Here is a 20730-nt window from a genome sequence, read left to right as displayed (position 1 = left end):
AGAACCACAGCTCCATGGCATTATTTGCAGCTCCCTTAAAGACACGCTACCAGGGCCTCTGTCTGGCCTCCCTGGCTGCGGGGGGCAGTTACACAGATCTAGGGGTCACTGCCTGGCCAAGACTTCAGCCCTGAAGTTCTGGTTGTCCCTGCCCCAGACAGTACCTTGACTACCTGTGTGTACGCAAGGGAATGGTGTAATACCAAGGTAGCCGGCGGAAAGGGAATCAATTGCGTTTTATTGGTGGCCCGTCATTCAGGTTGGGCTGGATCCACCATCCCCAGGCCACACACGTGGCACTAGGGCAGCATGACTGTCCGGCCGCTGTTCCTCGCTGCCATAAAACGCCTCTTGTTCCTCAGGCCGGAGAATCTCTCGTCCAAGGTCAGGCTGGTCTGCAGGGGAAAGGGAGGGCACAGCGTGATTCACACCCAGATCTGCAGGGGGTATTGATTAAAACACGCCTGTAATGTGCTTCTGCAGCCAGCTAGTCCATTAAACTAGCCATCACATGGAGTTGTGCAAGGAGCTTGATAAAATGCATTTGGCTGGAAAACCTCCATCAGCACCAGACCCGACCACTAAAGTGTCCTCAGTCAGGACCGGAACAAGCAGGGGGCACCTGAGTGCACAGTACCTAGTAATGCTGTGCTGGCAAGGAACTCGAGTAACCACGAGGGAAGATAAAGCAGGAGCTTGGAGCTATTCTGGGGCACTGTGGCCATGACTGTGTGTGCCAGTGTGAAAGCTAGAGCTGTGCGAATAACCAACGTTTTGATTCAGGGGCCAAACTGGAAAATCCCCAACAACAATTTCAGGTTGAACAAAATGTTTCGTTACCAAGATTTTTTTTTTTTAAATTTTTTCAAATATAAAATTGAAATAGTAAAATTCAAACAAAAAGGGGTTTTGACTCCAAATGGAAACGTTTTGTTTGGAAAATCCGAGCGGTCACATGGCAACCGTGGCCTGCGCCCGTGCAGCGCGGAGCGTGGCCCGTCCAGCTGATCTGAGCATTCACACACTCGTGCCATCTGCTCTACCTGATTCGCCATTGCACGGAAGTTGAATCTTAGCGGCACTCCTCGGGGCTGGGGCTTGGCTGTCCTTGGTGGGGGTCTTCGGCCTCTGAGAAACGGCCGCTTGCCTCCCGGCCTGTCGAATGCACGGAGCGTTTACTTAGCAAGCGAAGGTCGCTCGTTTTCTATCACTCTCTAGCAGCAGGCAGATGAAAGGGCCACCTGCATCTCCTTAGCCTTTCCGGGGGTATTGTTCACTACAGCCTTGATGAGTGTGATTGACAGTGGAGAGTGGCCAGTGCAGCTTAACCCCCAGCAGGCGTGCAGCGCTGGGGCTAAAGGGAGATGCAGTCTGGGGCTACCCCAAGGCAGTGGAGCCTGGCCCTCCTCCACTGCTACTCCAGCCCCAGGGGGGTGGGGTTGCTGACTGTGCATTGCCACTGCACGGCACTAAAGCCCCTCTTCCAGCTGGAGCCTGGAACAGCATCTCTCTCCAGTGCCCCTCTGTCAATCCACGGCACCCCCCTGGGCCAACGGTGTCTCTCCAGCGGTTGCACAATATCAGCTCCTACCAGTAAATGGAGCTGGCTCTGTAGTTCAAACAGACGCTTAGATCCAGAGGTCCCAGGTTTGCTCCCCACCACTAGTCCCACAAGCACCGGCGCTGCAGGTTAAGCCAAGTAAGGAACAAATGGGAGGAAACTGCAATCTGCTTTCAGTTATTCCAGGAGCAGAAAGAGGTCATATTTTCTGAACATTTTAATCTGAATTATTCACTCAGCTCTAAGGTGCAAAGGGGATTTCGGGTGGACCTTGTCAGTGTCACAGATCTTAGCAGCTTGTCTAAAACCATACACCCTGGCCATTTACTCACATATTGGTGTGGCTCGCCTGAGGGTTACAGACAGAAATGGTTAGAACTGCTCCAGCGCTGGGCTGCAGCTGCCACCTGCCGAGAAAGAGAAACGTAGCTCGTTTGGTTTCCGTAGTGATGAACTGGTCACATTTGTGTGTCTCTTTTAATTCTCCCAATTACCTTCTCATCCACGGTCGTTTCCCTTCTGTGGGTGGTTCCGTTTGCTGTGAAATAAAATGCAGGAGAGAAATTGATTTTAGAAACTGTCTCTCAGACAAATAATTCCCTCTAAAGTAGCTTAAAATAACGATTTTTACACAGACTATCACCACTCTACGGTGAATGGTCCTTTAGAATATTCACTAACCGCTTATGCTAAACACTCTGTTCCACCTTGTATTTGCTGTGACGCCGGGAGCACCTTCCCCAGACCTGAAGAAGAGCTCGGTGTGTCTTGACAGCTGGTCTCTCTCACCACCAGAAGCTGGTCCAAGAACAGATATCACCTCACCCACCATCTCTCCCTAATATCCTGGGACCGACATGGCTCCAGCTACACTCCATATCCCCAATAAGTCAGTGAAATTTGGTTTTCACTGTAACGTATGGCTTGGTCAGGGCTAATTTTGCACTGTCCCTTCTGTCTTGCAGTCCAAGCCAACCCGACTTTATCACCTATTCTACTGTTATTAGCCAGAGGCCAACGTGGTAATCTGAGACTCTGTTTGTAATGCAGCATTATCATTTAGTGCACACTGCTCTGGGCCTGGGTCCTGACCATACTGATGCCCATGAATGCCCATGTGCTCTTGTTGGCACGTGGTTGCAGGATCAGGGCCCACGGAGCAATGCCAACAAGCATCTCAGTAAAATGGGGCTTGAACAAATTGTTGAATATTCACTATTATAAGGGGCATGATTGTCCATAGGCATCGGTCTGATCTCTACCCGTAGAAGGAGAAGAGTTACAGAGGCCAGAAATGGACGTGCCCCATGTCTACACAGCCCACGGGTGCAAGTCCCCCCCAGCCTGCATCGACAGACTCCGGTGAGCAGGGCTCGCAGAGCGCTCTAGGATAGCGGTGTAGAAGACATCAGGCTTCACAGCTCCAGCCCCAGCCTGAGATGCAGCTTCAAAGCACGGTCCACACAGCTGTGTTTAGCATGCGCCCTGCTAACCCAAGGCTGTGGACCCAGGCTGGAGGTGCAGTGCCGTGGGCTGTGCACACTCCCTTAGAGGCCAGCACCAGGACACGTAGACACGTGCAGGACACTTACAACTGAGTGACCAGCCTAAGAGCCACTACGGCCCCGATCCTGCATATGCTCATTCGCTTTTGGAATATAGGCCCAGCTGGATTTCAGTGGGCGAGGGGCCTTTGAGGCTCTGGGCCATGCGCTCTGTATAACCATGGCTATTTCTCCCAGCTAACTGCAGAAGCAAGGATGCAAATGGGGGAGGGAGGGAGAAAGGCCGATTCACATTAAAATAATTATCAAGCTTGTCAGATCTTACAAGAGTCTGTCGCACACTGACCCCTCTGGTAAAGCTGACTTTGGGTTGCCTCTGCTGGAAGGCTGGTCTCCTGTTTAGCATGAAAGGCCTGCAATTAAAAGAAAAGAGGCAAAGTGAGGAAACGATTGCCTTGAGGAGGAGCATTGGGACAGGTCTAGTCATCAGCTTAATAGGAAATAATCTAACCGGGTTTGATTTTAAAACATATGAAAGCAAACCAGGAACTGCCGGCTGCTAACGTTGCTGCTATGGGTAAGACATTCCAAACGCTTCTTGTACAAATCTGGGAGGCGCCAAAGTCTCTTGGGCAGCTCTGCACTTGGCATAACAGGAGTTGAAATTGTAATGTATTTATTAAAAGTGGCAGAGGAAATGTCTGGTTATTAAACACAAGCATGCAGTAAACTTATTTCCAAGTGATTTAGCGATAGGAGAAGGAATATTTCATAAAGTGCAGTGCACTCCATGGCTGCTGCACCTAGCCAGTCAATGCAGAACACGAGAGGAGATTTAATAGCACGAGAGAGTCTTTCAAACTGACAAGGAAATAATTTCTTGATCAGATCAATGTGCCAGATTGTTTACCTTCTAGCTGGGGCGTGGCCAGGGATTCCTGCTGTTCTGAATCTCTTGGGGCGCTGGGGTAGCTGTCTCTGTGCTTCAGGCTGTCCACTGTCACTGCTTTTTGTAAGCACTTCATCATGCTGGATGCCCTAAAACATAGCAACAGCTCGCTTGCGATCAACTATAATGGCTGTGTTTGCTTTCTCAGTGGCCAGAGAAAAGGGTCACAAAACATGACAAAGCAGGGGATTAGTTTCTATCAGAATACTCGTATGGACGTTGTTCCCGATCTATCCCCAGCCACACTGCCATGGGGGTCAGGCAGTGCTTAAATCTGTTTGTTTGCTGGACTGGCTTGCTTCCCTTTTGTACGTGGTGATACTTGGTCTGCTGGAAAGACTGAGGGTGTCCAAGCAGTCTGCATTTCTCATCGCATCATTCACGGTGGGCTTTGTTTAGCAGTTTTGAGGGAGATTCATCCTTGGAATTGACTCACTCCCACTGTCCACGTGTTAATTTCACTGGGGCTGACTTTTCTCCTATGCAGGGCAGTTGTAGCTGTGTCAGTCCCAGGATATTAGAGACAAGGTGGGGGAGGAAATATCTGTCATGGGACCAGCTTTTCTTGGTGAAAGGGACAAGCTTTCGAGCCACATCGAGCTCTTCTTCAGGTCTGGGAAAGGTGCTCCAAGGGTCACCTTGTCTCTTATTTCCTATGTGACTTTTGTATTATTATGAAAGATCCTGATGTGTAAGTGTTTTTTCTTCTTTGATAATTGACTTGGTATGTAATCGATCCCTTAAGCTTATTAAATCCTGAGATCTGCTGTGGTCTTTCCCACTATGACATGGAGATTTCCACTGATCTATGGTATTGTAGCAACTTCTTTTCCTCAATCATGTCTTTTTTTTTTTTACTGTAATTAACAATTTTTTGAAATTATGAATGACAGGGTAGAATGTTTCAAAGGGAGTGTGTGGGTGTATTATATTTCATAGGGAAGACAGAAATGCCAAAACTTGTTTGTGGAGACACGGGATTATGCAAAGACAGTATGACCCCAGGTCACAATCCCCCTGAAATCCTGCCTCATTCAATAAACTCCTGCTTACTGTTCGCCCATGTGCTGAAATACCTTGCTGGATCAGAGCCTTAGAACGTGGAAGAACAGACACCTCAAAAGATCCCCATTCAGTAAAGCAGAGCTTCTGCATTACTTCTAAATACTGCTACTTACTATCCCCCTCCATGTCTGTAGGACCATATCCATCTCACTGTCACCACCCACTACCCAATCCATGTTTCCACAGACTCCTACTCAGTTAATTTCTGTGGAATGAAAGCTACCTTAGAATTATGCTTCCTAGCAACTACTTCCTACTTTCTCTTAATATCCTGCCATAGTCAGTCCGTACCTAATTCATTACATGCCCTTTAAATAAGTACCAAATTCTATATACATGCAGATGCAGTGCTGCCCTCTTCCACTATCAGGAGATTGTCATTATATGAGTTATTAGTTTTAAAAAACGCGTTGAGCACATGTGAAGTACTATTTTCAAACCTTCCTAACTCACCCACATCAAAATGGATTTCTACCATGACATCAAAAGGCAACTCTCCTCCCGCAGGACTACCTACATGCTAAATTTCAGCTTTCTGTCCCAAACCATTTTGGCGCTAGAGATGTTCAAAACAAAGTTACAAGAATTATTTTAATGGTAAAGGTGTATTGTTCCCCTATTCTCTTGATGCTAAAAATAGCTGAATCACGTTCACTCAAACCTTAAAAACCAATCAAACAAACCCCCACTCCTGAAGGATTTCAAGCTGACAAAGTGAGAGTTTGAGAAAGTTACAAGTTACCCAAAAAGGGGAGTTTATTGTGGAAGCTGTTAAGCAATCTTAACTAAACTGTCACTAGCACCTCTGTAGAATCAAAGACTATTATCCATATGCCAACGAGCCATATAGACCTAATCTTTCCAAACTCATTGAAATCAATGGAACTCCTCCCGTTGACCTCAAAGGGCGTTGGCTCTTGCCTTGTGTGGGCAAAAATGATGGTGACTCTTCAGCTATGTCCTTGGGAGAGGCCATAGTAAGGGAGGTGACCTGGAATTGCTGTAAGACAGGGCTGGTTTTGCACAGATTCCGTAAAATACATTGACACCATTGCAAGTTTCACATCCTATAAACCTAACTGGACAACAAATAAAATATTCTCTGCTTAGACTCTCTTCTCTTAGGCAAGTCAAGATAAAAACCCCAGGCCCTTCCAGAACGCTGTGACACTGAGGAACAGCTGTGGATTCCCCCCCACTCCCTCTGCCTACCTCTTGAGCTAAAGCCTGCCGGTTTAAAGGGCTCGCTCCATTTAATGTGGCAGCTACTCGTCTTCTCGGACCAGCCATGGCACTTCTAAATGGTCTTCTATTATACTGCTGCTGTCCCAACCCTCTTCTAAATCGATTGGGTCCTAGGAAGAGAAACACCTGTTTTAGTATCCTTCACAACCTTGACTTAGGAATTTGAATGATTCACAGGGTTTATTCACATGGGCCGAAGGGTAACTATGCTGACAGTAATCAGGGAGCTCTGGGGGCACAGCTACCCTGGGTTAGCATTGTTATAAATTCTTATTTTTAAAGCACCTCTTATTTCAAAATGTGTCTGGTTGAAACTTAGTGTCAGCCTGGGAGCAACAATTTTAATAATAACAAAATTAAAATGTACTGGATTTTCTTAGTACAGGAGCTTGAAATGTGTCTTGGAATGGTGGGCTCTGTTTTGCTCAAAACCAAGTGAATTAGTTTAAAAAAATGTAAGGGGGTTTGTCTTTCCAGTGACTTGATTTCAAGGTTTTAAAGCTGTATCTGATTTGATTTAGGAAAGGTCTGAATGTTAAGACTTAACTGACTTGTCGACAGAAGACAATTCTGACTTGTAATAAAGATAGTACCCCAAGGAGCCTTCCGGTCTCGACAGAGCTCCCATCCCCACATTGCTATGAAATAGCTGGGAGATTCCAATGCCCTCTGGGCACTGACATGGAAATGAGCATACGCATCTGGAGGATTAACCTGCAAAAGGCTGGGAATGGTCGTGAATGCCCAGATGATGATGCTTCATAAATGAACAGGGGTCTATATTCCCTTTTGTAGCTTTATCAATCTTTGCATAAATTCTGCATCTACCTGCTGCTGTTGTTGGTAACAAATGAGCAGTCCACACACACACAGCTTAAAACCCATTTAGCTTTAGGGATATTTTCTTTTCTCAAAGCCTGTTCATGCTTTTGTGCTTTCTGAACTGTAAAGAGAGAGTAAAACAGCTCTTAATCTTCAGGTGAAGTTACGGTGCATTCTGGTCTAATTACTATATGTGATAAACTCATGTAGTCAGAATTGTTTGTCATTTTCAGAGAGGCCATCTCAACAAAATGTATATTCACACTCGTGTATAAATTATTGGTCGGGACATAGTTTCAAGAACAAGCAAAGCTCATGATGCTTTACAATGCTTAATATCTCAATGCCATTAACAAAATACTGCACTCTACGTACTTCAGTAGCGCAAAATGCAAAGCAGGTACAGTCTATCTACAGCACTGAGTCAATAATTCATGATGACTCGAGCAGCTAGAGATGAAGTGTTCTTATGAAGCACTGATGTTCCTTTGACACAAGGGCCTCACAGGTGACGTCTGCACTGCCGTGTAAGCCCAGGGCTCAAACTCTGGCTCAAGCCTAACCCCGCTTCCATCTACACGCAAATCGCACTAGCCCAGGGCTGAGACCCAGAACCCCACAGAGATGGAGGGGTTTGACCCAGGGTTCAAGCCCTGTGGCTTTGCAGTGTACATGCAGTCCCGCTGGAGTCTTGTTCTGGGACTCTGCCAAAAGTATCCCGCAATCCCACAGGCTGACTTCCTGTCCCCTGGACAGTGAAGTTTTCCCACACTGTACCACCAACAAACAGCTGCAGTGGCCACATTTTGGGAGGACACTAGGAGTTCTGGGATGGGGTGGCTGGACACAAGCTCACACAACGCAGTGTAGATGCTGGAGGCCCAGGTTGGGACCCAGGGTTCAACAATTCCTAACCTGGGGTTACACATGAGTGTAGACGCTCATTCAATTTGTGACTACCTGGATTTACCAAGAACAAATCATGCCAAACCAGCTTGATTTCCTTCTTTGATAGGGTAACTGATTTGGTGGCCAGGGACTACGTGGTGGACATAATATACCGGAACTTCAGCAAGGCTTTTGACACGGTCCCCCATGAATTTCTGATAAATAATCTGGGGAAATGCAGGCTGGACCAACTACCATTGATACATAATTGGTTAAACAACTGCAAACAGAATAACTAATACTGGAATGTTTCAGAGTAGCAGCCTTGTTAGTCTGTATCCGCAAAAAAAACAGGAGTACTTGTGGCACCTTAGAGACTAACACATTTATTAGAACATAAGCTTTCGTGGGCTACAGCCCACTTCTTCGGATGCATAGTATATCCTAGTATATGCATCCAAAGAAGTGGGCTGTAGCCCACGAAAGCTTATGTCCTAATAAATGTGTTAGTCTCTAAGGTGCCACAAGTCCTCCTGTTCTTTTTAATAATGGAATGATGTTGGATTGGAGGGAGGTCTCAAGTGGGGTTCCGTAGGGATCTGTTCTGGGTCCGGTGTTGTTTAACATCAATATTAATGACCTAGATGTAGCTAGAGAGAGCATACTGATGAAGTTTGCAGATGACACAAGCTAGGGGGGTGTTGCCAACACTTTGGAGGATAGAGATAAAATTCAGAGGGATCTTGATAAATTGGAAAACTAGGCTATAGCCAAGATGTAAAGTGCTACACTTAGGGAAGAAAAACCAAATGCACAAATACCGAATGGGGGAAAACTGGCTTGGCAGCAGCGTGGCTGAAAAGGATCTGGGAGTTATGGTGGATCACAACCTCAGCAATGTGATGCTGCTGCAAAAAAGAGCAAATGCAATTGTACGTTGCATGAACAGAGGCCTAACATGCAAGTCACAAGAGAGTACCGCGCTACTTGGTGCTGGTTAGGCCTCAGCTGGAGAACTGTGTCCAGTTTTGGTCACCAGTGTCTAAAAAGGATGTAAAGAAACTGGAAAGGATCCAGAGGCGAGTGACGAAGATGCTCAAAGGGATGGAATGCAACCCATGTGAGCAAAGGCCGAAGGAACTGGCTATGTTTAGTTTGGAAAAGAGGAGATTCAGGAGAGATATGATAGCCATCTTCAGATACTTGAAAGGCTGCCATGAGAAAGATGGAGAAAAGTTGTTCTCTCCTGCCACAGAGGGCAGGACAAGAGGCAAGGGGTTCAAACTCCAGTAGAGCAGATTTAGATTAAATCTCAGGAAAACCTTCCTAACTGTAAGAACAGTAGGACAATGAAATAGATGCCGAGGTAGGTCATGGGAGCTTCTTTACTGGAAGTTTTCAAAAGGAGGCTGGACAGAGCCGTCTGTCTTGGATGATTTAGACACAATAAATCCTGCATCTTGGCAGGGGGTTAGACTAGATGACCCTGTGGCTCTATGATTCTAAGCCCTAGGCTAACAAACCCAGGCTCTGCTAACTCGAGGTCTACTAACCCTGGGCGTATATTGCAGTGAAGACAGACCGGCCCACAGTGAGTGCTGATGAAGGCTGTAGCCCCAACTGGTGACAAGTGTTGGCAAGTTAGTTGAGGGAATATAGTAGTTCGAAGGGGAAAGAAGGGAAGGGCAGATTTAGGATGCTTTGGTCCTAACAGCGGTGAAGCACTAAAGCACAGCTCCAGGAGGGTATTGGCTATTATGAAAGTGCTCTACAGAAGAGGGGACTGGCTATGTGTCGATAGTCAATGGACATGGTGCCACTAGATGGCGCCCAAGAATATGCAGCATTGTTCATAGGTTTTATAGGATCAATAATGTCTTCTGGTTGTAGTGCCCTGCAAATGGCTTTCTTTGTGCCACTCTGAATCCTGGAGACTCCACTGCAGCAGTGACTGCAGAATGAATGAAGTTGGTGCATCTGGGCGGGGAGGAAGAGAAGGGGATAGAAAGCACTCTACATACTTGATGAATCTAGACAATCTGGGTGGGGGGCCTTCCTCCAGGGAATTAGCTTTACAAACGGATTCGCTCTGGAATCGTGTTCAGCATCTAAAGGAGGACGATGCCTTTCACCCTCTTCTTCCACTGCTCCCTGGAACATTCCCCTATCGCTCTGGCTGACAGAGGACGACTCATGGGCAGCCCTGGGCTCTCTCTCCTGGAGTCCCAAGCTGTTGTTAACCATTCTTCCATCCTGCTCTCCTTGTTCTGCCCCCATGGGGGTGTTTCGGTCTGCCCCCTTCTTGTTTTTCTTCCTCACCAAGTCTGGGTTGTTCTCTCTTTGTCCCTCTCACCCAGCTGCCAGACACCACCGTCACGCTCCCCACCCACCACCTTCCCCACAGACTGGCGAGCCGGCAAGCACAGCTCTGCACAGGGGGAGAAGAAAGCCGGCTCAACGGTGCATTTCCTTGCCGCCAGGAGAAATCCTGCCTTCGCGACCACCTCTGAAGAGAGCCCACCTGTCAGGAGCCACCTGCAGAGGCCACAGAACTTCCCCCCTATAATTTAACGGTGAAGAAGCTATGAAAAGCAACCAACTGTCATCTGTGACCAGTGACCACATTTTCTTACTCCCTTGAGAGCTGGGCAGCCGGAGAGCGGTGGCTGCTGGCTGGGCGCCCAGCTCTGGCGGTAGCCCCCTGGCCCGCAGCAGTGCAGAAGTAAGGGTGGCAATACCATATCTTTGAAGAGAGACCACCTCTTACAAGCCACCACTTTTGCTCTTGGCAGGTTTTACTGTATTTCACTGGGGCAGCAGGAGGGATTAATACTAACCGGAGCCAGAGTCAAAAAATCCTGCTCCTGCCAGTCAGTTCACATGGCAAAGCCTCCACTCACGAGTGACCTGAGCCAGAGCTAGTGTCAGTCATCACTGCTCCATTGGCTTCCACGGCGCTCCCTGGATTTACGGCAGCTGAGAGTCTGACCCGGAAAACACGGTGTGAATGTTGCTATTTTAAAAGCTGTAGACCCCACCTCTGACGTAGTGGGGCAACGTTCGTTACAGCTGATCTTCATCGACTCAGTAGGGCATGCAGCTGATAAGGAGACTTGCTCTGTGCTGACATGGGGCGCGCCGAACTGTGCTTGTGCAGAGCACAGCTATGCTGGCAAAGAGCCTCCTCTGCCCCGGCCGGCTGAGTTCTGAGAGGAGTTCCCAGGAGAACAGAGCTTGGCAGTCCCTCTTGGAGAAGAATTTAACACAGAAACTCCAATAACAGCTTGGCATTGCAGACTCTCCGGAGCAATCGTCACCAAGTTTTAGGCCAAATTCCAATACAGGCAATTGCATTTCAGCTGTGTAAATCCCTTGCTGCTGTATTCAGAGACTTAATTCCCTCTCCCTAAAGTGCTGGGGTACTTGTGATAAGAACTATCACACTTCAGCCCAGAAATGGCTGCATTTCAGGGGTGATTGAATTGAAGTTAACCCTTTCAATGTAGAAGGCCAAATTCTTGGCAGTGCTGAGCACCCTAAACTTCCACTGACTTCAACTGCGGCAGGGGCAGTGGGTGCTCTGTAGCTTACAGGAGCAAGTCTTAAATGCAGTTTAATCTGCAAAATGCTGAGGCTTGCAAAAACCACAATGTAAATTAAGAATAAGGGAACTTTTTTAAAGGAATACCTACACTAAAATCGTGACAGATTGCATCCCTCTTTTCACCACTTTTACAAAACTATGATACATTTTGTACAAAGTATGGCTTGTGAAGTATCATTTGAAAACTCATAATTTGCTGATCGTTATTGTCCTGGTAAAATATGTGTGGCAATGTTGTATGTAAAGTTATAAGATTCTCCTGTATGATGTTACTAAGGCATATTCCAAATCTGGGGAAGCAGCCCAAATCAGTTCCTCAGAGACAAAAGTTTAGCCAGCACCACAGCCTGGTGTCGGCATAATCAAATGGACTATTGCTTGGTTAAGCAGCCGTTCTTTGGCAGGAAGAAGGGCGTAAGCAAGAAATTTACATGTTGGCAATGGAACAGATGGGGGTTCCCATGTGAACAGACTGGCTGTCACCCAAACCCCTGCTGGAAAGAGGAGGAAAAGATATAAAGATTAGGAACAGAGGACACAAACCACCTCTTTCCTCTTATCTCTACTCATGGCATCAACAATGGTTGAAAGACAAAAGAAGCATCATTGAACTGGGTCCTGGCTGAAGGAACTCAGCCAGACTGCTGGGAGCATGTGGTGAGAAAAACCGTTTTTGCTTCAAGTTCACTTAGCTTATCAAGTTAGATATTAGTTTGCGTTTTACCTTTTATTTCTTTGTAACCAATTCTGACTTTTCTGCCTCGTTCCTTGAATCACTTAAAATCTATCTTTCTGTAGTTAATAAACTTGTTTTATTGATTTATCTAAACCAGTGGATGTTTGGATTGCGGTATTTGGAAACCTCCATTTGAGACAACAGGGTTTGTGCATATCATTTTCTATTAATGAAATGATGGACTTTCTATGAGCTGGTACTGCACAGAGGAAGGAGCTGGGCAGTACAAGATGCACATTTCCGGGAACAAGTCTGGGACTGGGAGTTTGCTGGTGTCGCTCTGCAATATAATTCAGGCGTGGCTGGCTAGAAGCACTCCTAGAATTCCTCTGGGAGTGATCTACATGCTGGAGGCAGTGTGTGAACAGACAAGGAGTGGTAGTTCTCACAGCAAAGCGGAGTAAAAGGCACCCCAGGTTGGAGAATTGAGGGGACACCGCTGTTCAGCAAGCCAGATTGTACCCTGGGGAATGTCACAAAAATCTTTAGTTTGACTTATTTACCTCTGAGTTCACTGTTGTCAATGGCTGAACAATGGTGGTTCAGGGTACAAGACCATCAAAATCTTAAATAATTTGTTGTCCGATTTGCTAGGGTAAATGAAGAGTAACTTCTTCTGAACCTTAGCAAGTTCAGTGCTGCTCGTTGTGCTGACTGAGAATGTACCAAGAACAAGGCAAACACAAACAGGACCTATGCTCAGTACTCCTACTGCACTACATACTGTTTGCATTGAGAAGAGAAATATTTAAGATAGAGCAGAATAATCCTCTAAAACCTTCAGCAAACTTGTTTAACAGCAGTAAAAAGAGATGGAAAAATTCTAAGATGCACAAAAGAAGTCATTTGAGCTTTGTGCATAAAAACTAGTAGAGCCAATTTAGATTATTGTGTGGTCACACATTATTATTCAAGGCACATCCTAAAAATAATGGGTTCAACCAAAATGATAAATTAACTCCAATAACTGAACGATCAGAGGGTAACCTAAGGGGTAATTTAAGTGTGTTCTGGGAAAACGGGGGATTAGGAAGAGTATAATTAAAATATGCAAAACTCAAAAGGGAAGAGTTGATATTAAGTCATTTTGAATTAGTTATTCATGAGGAAGGAAGGAGGGGGAGAAAGGCATGAATTTATGCTTTGAAAGAGCCTGGATCTTCAATTGTTACAGACAAATTCCTTTTTGCTAAGCTACCGAGAGCAAAAGTAGATATTACAACCGTCCAGGATTAGAGAAGCAAAGGTTTGGGACGATATCTCTTGGTGTGCAAATGTACACTCAAAAGAGGAGAGTCAGGGTGGTTGGCTTCACAGGCATCCTTCCATCCTAAACATCTCCTTATTTCCTACGGCTGCACGTTAGCAGTTACATACCTTGCCGGTTTCGTTGCATCCAGGTACGGAACCCAGGTCTCCCATTTCCATATGCTGAATTCCTGTTCTTCACTTGCTGCCTTCGTTTGTCCCCTACTAACTTTGCGCTGGTTTGTCCTTTCCTGTGGCGCTTTATGATGTCATCTGGATTGGAAAACACAAAGGAAAAAAACAGGAAAAACTGCAATTTCAGCTAACATCATGTTCCATTGCGAGTACATCCAATCATCCTCCATATTGAAAACAAGGCTTGTGCTGCTCCAAACTAGGCTTGCCAGGTGCTAAAAGCCCCCGATCAGTCACATGGTGGGGGTGGCATGTGTAACTATAACTGTGAATGAAAAGTAGAAATGAACTGAAGTGTGGGTTCACAAGCTGGGCCTGTGACCAGGTCCAGAGGCGTGGTGACCACCTTCCCTCTCTTTACAGCTAGATGTGGAGGGTCCAAAAACTTTTTTCTGTTGTACCATAGGGTCACAGTTCGGGAAAGTTTGAGCACCTGTGAGCTGGAACGTTCCCACATAAAACATTCTGGCTACTTGGGAGCAAATAAACGCCTGCAAGTAATATAAAGTAAAATAATCCTAACGTAAAGTCACCATTAAATATATTGAGAGCGACACAGAGAAACTGAGCGATTCATACCTAATCTCCTCATACTTATACCAGCTAGAAAATATTCCCATTAGGTTTGGTTTTTAATGGAGAAAAGATCTGCAGAAGGAATCAATCAGCTGTTTGTGATACCTTATAGACTATGCAGGTTAGAGACAGTATTTGATAAGGTTAATTAAAAGGGAGAGGCAGGTTAGAGCGGAAGTATTGTTACTCCTGTGAAGTCACAGTTATAGAGGATTAATTTAATAACTGCACCTAATGCTGCTTGGGACCTGAATTTAATTAAGGGCCAATTACTGCTCGCAGTTATACGGGTACATATCTGGATTAAGTGAATGGAGAGCATTCCTTATCAACAGCGATGTCCCTGACAGCAGACTTTGGCTGTACGTGAAAATGGCTGTAGGGATTGGACCATGTATCTGCACTAGTCATATGCATCTCAAGGATGATTTAGTGGAGATGGGGGTCCTGCTTTGAGCAGGGGGTGGGACTAGATGACCTCCTGAGGTCCCTTCCAACCCTGATATTCTATGATTCTAAGGGCAGAGAGATGTCTGGCCAAGCCGGGTGCTGCCCAGAGATCCCACCCTTGGCATGCCCCTCACAAGGGGCTTTCACACAGTCCTCCCCAGCCCCCTGCGACATACATTGCCCCACAGGGGGTAAGGAGGAGGCAGGGCCATGGATCTGACCCCCACTGTGCCAGGTTCCCTGGAGTGTAATCCAGTTCACTGCTACCTCTGGGACAGTGCTGCAGTTCTGCACTGCCCCCCATATGGCCCAGTGCCTCCAAGGCACAATGAAGCCCTTGGGACATCAGCAATTCGCCAGCAGCCACACCCCCCCCGAGGACAGTAAGATGTTGTACAACCATTAATGAATTCATTGTCCCTGCAACTCTGCATTTTACAGATGGAAAAACTGAGGCACAGCAATGATAAAGGCCTGAAAGTGGGGTGATAAATGAGGACTCACGCTCATTAGGGGTCTGAGTTCGTTTAATCTGACATCAGTAAAGGTGTCTACCCCCGACAGTGTTCCCAGCTCTCAGGGATCTATCATGAGTCTGTGATTTCTTTTCACAAAGTCCCAGCTCCAGGATTTATGAGATTACGTGAGAATCTCTGTTTCCATTTAAAAAATAAAAGTAAATTTCTAGCCCTGCTGGTTGCAAGGAAAAACTTGGAAATTGTGAACCCTCCGAAAGCTCAAAAACCAGCAGGCAAATAAAAACAACCCAAACTGTATTATTATTATTTTAAAATCTCATGATTTTCAGTGACCTGACTCAGGACGTTTGACCGCCTGGGGTTGGTGATACTTCTCCAGTTGTTTGGAACGTGCACTCACACAGTTGGATGGGGGCACGAGCTGAAAAGTAACAGTCTGATCCAGCATGTATCCTCACGTTGCACGGTAACAGCATGAGAGGAAAAAGCAGACGAGCACTGAGTGGGGAAATACCTGCATTTCATGGCAGGGAGGTAGATTCTCTCTAACAGATCCCTCTTCGGTCCTACACCAAGGGAACCAGCTATTAGGTTTCATGTTGAACAGAGGGATTCAGTTTCCATGTTTGCTCCATGGCCAGCAGCAGCAGCAGCAGCTAGGTATTTTGGGAATTGCCCACAGCCTTTACACTACAGGGAAAGGAGAGAGCAATCCACTGGCTCTCGTGCTGCTCTATAACGGGTTAGTGACTGGGACACCTGTCAGCTCTGAGTCATCCTCAGCTCCGCCTCACCACAAATGGGTAGAGAGGGGGTTAAAATACAAGCAAAAGGGAACCAGGCAATACTGCTAATGTCCCAGACCTCCACAAAACACCTGCTGCGGGGCCTATAATTAGCTCTAAACAGATCAGGGTTTTTAACTGTGTGTTCAGTGGAGAAAGAGATCCTGGGTCACGGTGTTCACGGCATGAGACCATGCTGTTGTTCATGTCTTCTTTCGCTGGACTCTGTTGCCTTTCCGAGTGTAACATTAATGGTCCTGAGCCTGTACAATGCCACCCATTCATATGCCTGCAGTTAACTTTTCCTCTGATTAAACCCTCATACGTTTAAACCTAAATTAGTGGCATTATGGCCACTAATTTCTCTCTCTCTCTCTCTCTCTCTCTCTCTTCACCACTGTCTTACTCCATTTTTTTGCTGGTTCAGCTCCAGTCAGGCGCCTGTATTTCTGTTAGTGGCAGACTTCTTTAAACACATACCTGTGCCTATAGGCCACTGTGATAGGACGTGGTTTAGAAACACTTAAACAAGACAAAAACAGCTGTGCAACTTAGGATGGAGCAGGGTCTTGCTCCTCTGAGAGGCTTCAGAAAGAACTCCTGCCCCCCATGTGGTTCCTTAGGATGTGCCTGGGAGCGTTGCACAGTTTTGGAAGCAAGCATCCATCTTTTGCAAACTTCTTACACTCTCCACAAGGCAGCATGTGGACTCTGCATCACTTTATGCATGTTTCAACTGCTTTTAGCTAAACGATTCTGCTAAGAAACCCTCCCCAGTTAGCCAAAGGCTCCAGGTCTCAACAAGGTGGCTTAAAGTAAATCTAGGTTTGGTAACCCAAAGTGTTTTGAAGTCTGGTGCACCCTAAAAAAAAAAAAAAAAAAAAAATTCCAACCTGTCATCAGATAATGCATATGGAATTCCAGACAGATTGTTTCAGTTTTCACCAAAGTAGTGAACATAAGAACAGCCCTAGTGGGTCAGACCAAAGGTCCATCCAGCCCAGTATCCTGTCTAATGACAGTGGCCAATGCCAGGTGCCCCAGAGGGAGTGAACCTGACAGGTAATGATCAAGTGATCTCTCTCCTGCCATCCATCTCCACCCTCTGACAAACAGAGGCTAGGGACACCATTCCTTACCCATCCTGGCTAATAGCCATTAATGGACTTAACCTCCATGAATTTATCTAGTTCTCTTTTAAACCCTGTTATAGTCCTAGCCTTCACAACCTCCTCAGGCAAGGAGTTCCACAGGTTGGCTGTGTGAAGAGTGGGGGAAGGGCTGTCAAAATCAGGCTTATAATGGAACGCTCACTTCACCCCTGCTTATGCAGAGACTGCTGGAAGGTGTTTTCTTTGATGGAGGTGGCCGCATGCCAGGAGATTTCCTAGAGCCATTATTGTGGGTACAAATCACTCCTCAAGTGCTTGTCTTTTGTCAATCTCTACCAAAAATACCAAGAACCAAAGGAATACAAGACCCAGAGTAAGTGAACAGTGTCAGGTATGAGGGAGACTAGACTCTCTGCCTGCTTTTGTGATTTTGCTACCCTGTCTGCCCGGAGCACAGCCCATGGGGTGATCTCAATGTTCATGTGTTTTAATGGTCTCACTGAAGTGTGCCCGTGAGGCAGGTGCTGCTTGGAGCACAGACATTTTTGACGTGCGTTCCTAGATGGGTCCCTGCTTGCTCCTGGTGGAGGTGGGAACGGGGAGCTGATGCTGGGCTCACAGGACTGATGGAAATCACTCTCCCTTTGCTGTAAGTGAAAAATACTCAGTTGTTTGCTTGACCACCTTTCCATGCTGAAAAAGACATAGGTACAGCAACGGTTACCGTGGGCCTGTCTGGGACCCTACTCTATTTTCATAAGTAAATGCTGTAGAGAAGAGACAGCAATTATGAAAAATAATTTTCTGCTGTGTGAATGTGCATAGGAACTCTCAGAGTCTTGGGGCTATAATATCAGCATCTACCAGTGGTCCATGCATCTGAAGAAGTGGGTTTTTTACCCACGAAAGCTTATGCCCAAATAAATCTGTTAGTCTTTAAGGTGCCACCGGACTCCTGGTTGTTCTGCTAAAACTGAGCCTTCAAACCTGGCCTGAGCACCGCAACCACACCTCAGAGGACCCAGTGCTAGGGTCACTCAGTGTAACCCCAAACAAAGAGTGAAATTAGGGGCCTGATCCTCAGCAGCTGTAAATCAGTAGAGCTTCATTGAAGTCAGTACAGCTACATCATTTCACACCACGCCAAGGATCTGGCTCTGGGTTTTCTGTGAAAAAAGTAGAACTGGCTGTTGTTCTGCTCCAGAATTTCTACTGTCTGGGGCTAGAAACGGTCCAGTGCCTCTATTAAAAGTATGAAGCTAACCCAACAATTACAGCCTGGCAAAGTTTGTTTATAGAATGAAAATGTCAGTGGAATAAGCCTCCCGGATCTATATCCCAAACCTCGTGACTTAATAAGAGGACAGTTGTTTATGCCCAGATCAACATAGTCCCTGACAGAAAACTGACTGGCCTAATGAGCGAGCTGCTAATAATAGTCTCAGCACCAAGTGACCACAGGCCCGGGCTCATGTTTTCGTTTCAGCCGAGGGTCCATTTATCAGTCTCTCTCCAACCTGCTGGGTTTGAAACTTTCAGCTCTGAAGTTAGGTTGTGTCTCTCAGCAGCGTTCAGAGACAGTTTTTTAAACTGATGTTTTTCCACTTGCTCTTTTTCTGCCATTTAACACCCACACTGTACAGCTATTACATCCGTACATTCTCCGGAATGTAACCTTGATCTTTATATTGTATGCCGCATGTTCGGTATGCCTGGCAGCCAGTTCTATGGGGCACTATGTGAACAGAAACCGCAAAATACGGGGGGGAACCTGACAAAACAGCCATTCTGATGTTACTATTCCTTGGGAAGGGGCTACTCCAGCGCCCTTTAATATCCATGGCAGTTGACTAGGCCCCTAAAATTCCTAGATTATGCTGCAACTGGATAAATAAAGGCTGAATTTTTCAAAGGGACATGACAGAATTGGGCATCTAATCCACCTCATCCAGTCAAATTGCACTGGGTCCATTCCTTGTTCTTGTTTTCTTTTATTAGAGCACAACTGAAAAAAGTCAGCATTTTTCCTGCTGTGGTATTTGGCTTTTCACCATGTTCACAATATTCCTCCTCCTTAGACTAGAAACATCCCACAGCTCCCAGCAAAGAGACATGGTCATTTTTTAAATGTCATTCCCTATGAACCTGATCGCTGTGAATACCCAGAAACAAGCTGCTTGCCTGGGCCGGAGCCAAACCCCGCCTGCTGCTCCACCTGTGCAGAGGGTGGGGGAAGCGGCACTACACCCCACAGCAGTTTCTTTTCTCTGTTTTGGTTTGTTTCTACCACCAGACTCCAACTGCCTGCGGAGCCCGGGCCGGGTCCCAGCCTCGGGGATCCCGGATTTCAGGGGGCCAGCTGCGCTCCCGGGCAGGTAAGCCCCGTTTGGGTCCTACACGGGCAGTAAAAGGAAAGGCTCCAAATCAGGTCTGGCCTCCCCGCAGCATTGGGGGCCGGGGAAGCGCCCAGCCGGGGGGCGCGGATGATTTCACGGCGATGGCATTGTGCTGAGGGCGGGCCGCTGGCAGCCGGGGTCAGGGAAAGCTCCCACAGCCGGCAGCCGGGCGCCTCCCGTTCACGGCCAGCCCGGGCGGCCAGGGCAGGCTGCCGCGGCCAGGCGCGCTCGGACTCCGGGACACCAGCCGCGGCGCGCCCTGGGGCAGCTCCGCCCGCCGGCCCAGGAGTTCACCCAGCGGGGCCGGGCGCCGGCCCGGCCTGCAGCTCCGTGCCAAGCCCGGAGGGGCCCCTCGCCGGGCTGCGGCTCGCCCTGTCCAGCCAAGGGGCTGCGCGCCGCGGAGCCCAGCGCAGATACCGGGGCTGGCGGGGCCCTGGCGCTCCGTGCGCTCTGCCTCTCCAAGCGCCCCAGGCTGCGCGCCCCGGTTCCGCGGGAAGCCCTGGCAGGGCGCTCGGCGGGGCAGGGACCGGCACCTACCCAGGGACATGTCAATCTCCTCCGCGCCCCGCTCCGGCCCCGCGCCGGCTCCCGGCTCCGGCCCCGCCGCCTCCATGGGCTCCTGCTGCGGGTCCAGCGCTGGGAGCGGAGAGGCAGTGCCCAGCCTGGCCGGTGCTCCGGGCGCGCTGCCCAGCTGCCCGTCCCCGCCCGCCCGGCTCTGCGCCCAGCTCCTCTGTGCGCCTGCCTGGAATGTGCCGGGCCGGAGAGTGCCAGCGGGCCAGCCAGCGCACACCCCTGGTACCTACCCCTGGCACCCGCCCCTGGCACCCTCCCCAGCACCCAGGCAGCACCCGCCCCTGGCACCCTCCCCAGGACCCGGCCAGCACCAGCCCCTGGCACCCTCCCCAGGTACCCACCCCTAGCACCCTCCCCAGCACCCACCACTGGTACCTACCCCTGGCACCCGCCCCTGGCACCCTCCCCAGCACCCGGCCAGCACCAGCCCCTGGCACCCTCCCCAGGTACCCACCCCTCGCACCCGCCCCTAGCACCCTCCCCAGCACCCACCACTGGTACCTACCCCTGGCACCCGCCCCTGGCACCCTCCCCAGCACCC

General features: G+C 48.1%; 2 protein-coding genes across 7 annotated transcripts in view; one reads left to right on the top strand and one right to left on the bottom strand.

The window, feature by feature from the left end:
* Positions 1–217: 217 nt before the first annotated feature.
* LOC117883045 (UAP56-interacting factor-like) lies at positions 218–20311 on the bottom strand. Its single transcript, XM_034781993.1, has 9 exons — positions 20154–20311; positions 13753–13896; positions 6293–6435; positions 3977–4104; positions 3392–3479; positions 2056–2099; positions 1894–1968; positions 1044–1155; positions 218–395 (listed from the first exon to the last, which is right to left on the bottom strand). The coding sequence occupies exons 1-9, from the start codon at positions 20227–20229 to the stop codon at positions 300–302; spliced, it is 906 nt and encodes a 301-aa protein (XP_034637884.1). The 5' UTR covers positions 20230–20311; the 3' UTR covers positions 218–299.
* The window catches only part of LRCH2 (leucine rich repeats and calponin homology domain containing 2), a 108063-nt gene continuing 106788 nt past the window's right edge, over positions 19456–20730 (top strand). For 5 of the 6 annotated variants that reach the window (XR_004647170.1, XM_034781988.1, XM_034781989.1 and 2 more), the window contains exon 1: positions 19456–19595. The gene's annotated coding sequence lies outside the window, so the exon portion shown is untranslated. The remainder of the gene's footprint in view (positions 19596–20730) is intronic. The other variant, XM_034781990.1, reaches the window with a different exon arrangement.

The sequence above is a fragment of the Trachemys scripta genome, chromosome 9, assembly GCF_013100865.1.
Source record: "Trachemys scripta elegans isolate TJP31775 chromosome 9, CAS_Tse_1.0, whole genome shotgun sequence".
NCBI classification, from domain to species: domain Eukaryota; kingdom Metazoa; phylum Chordata; order Testudines; family Emydidae; genus Trachemys; species Trachemys scripta.
This window is presented reverse-complemented; position numbering and strand designations above follow the sequence as displayed.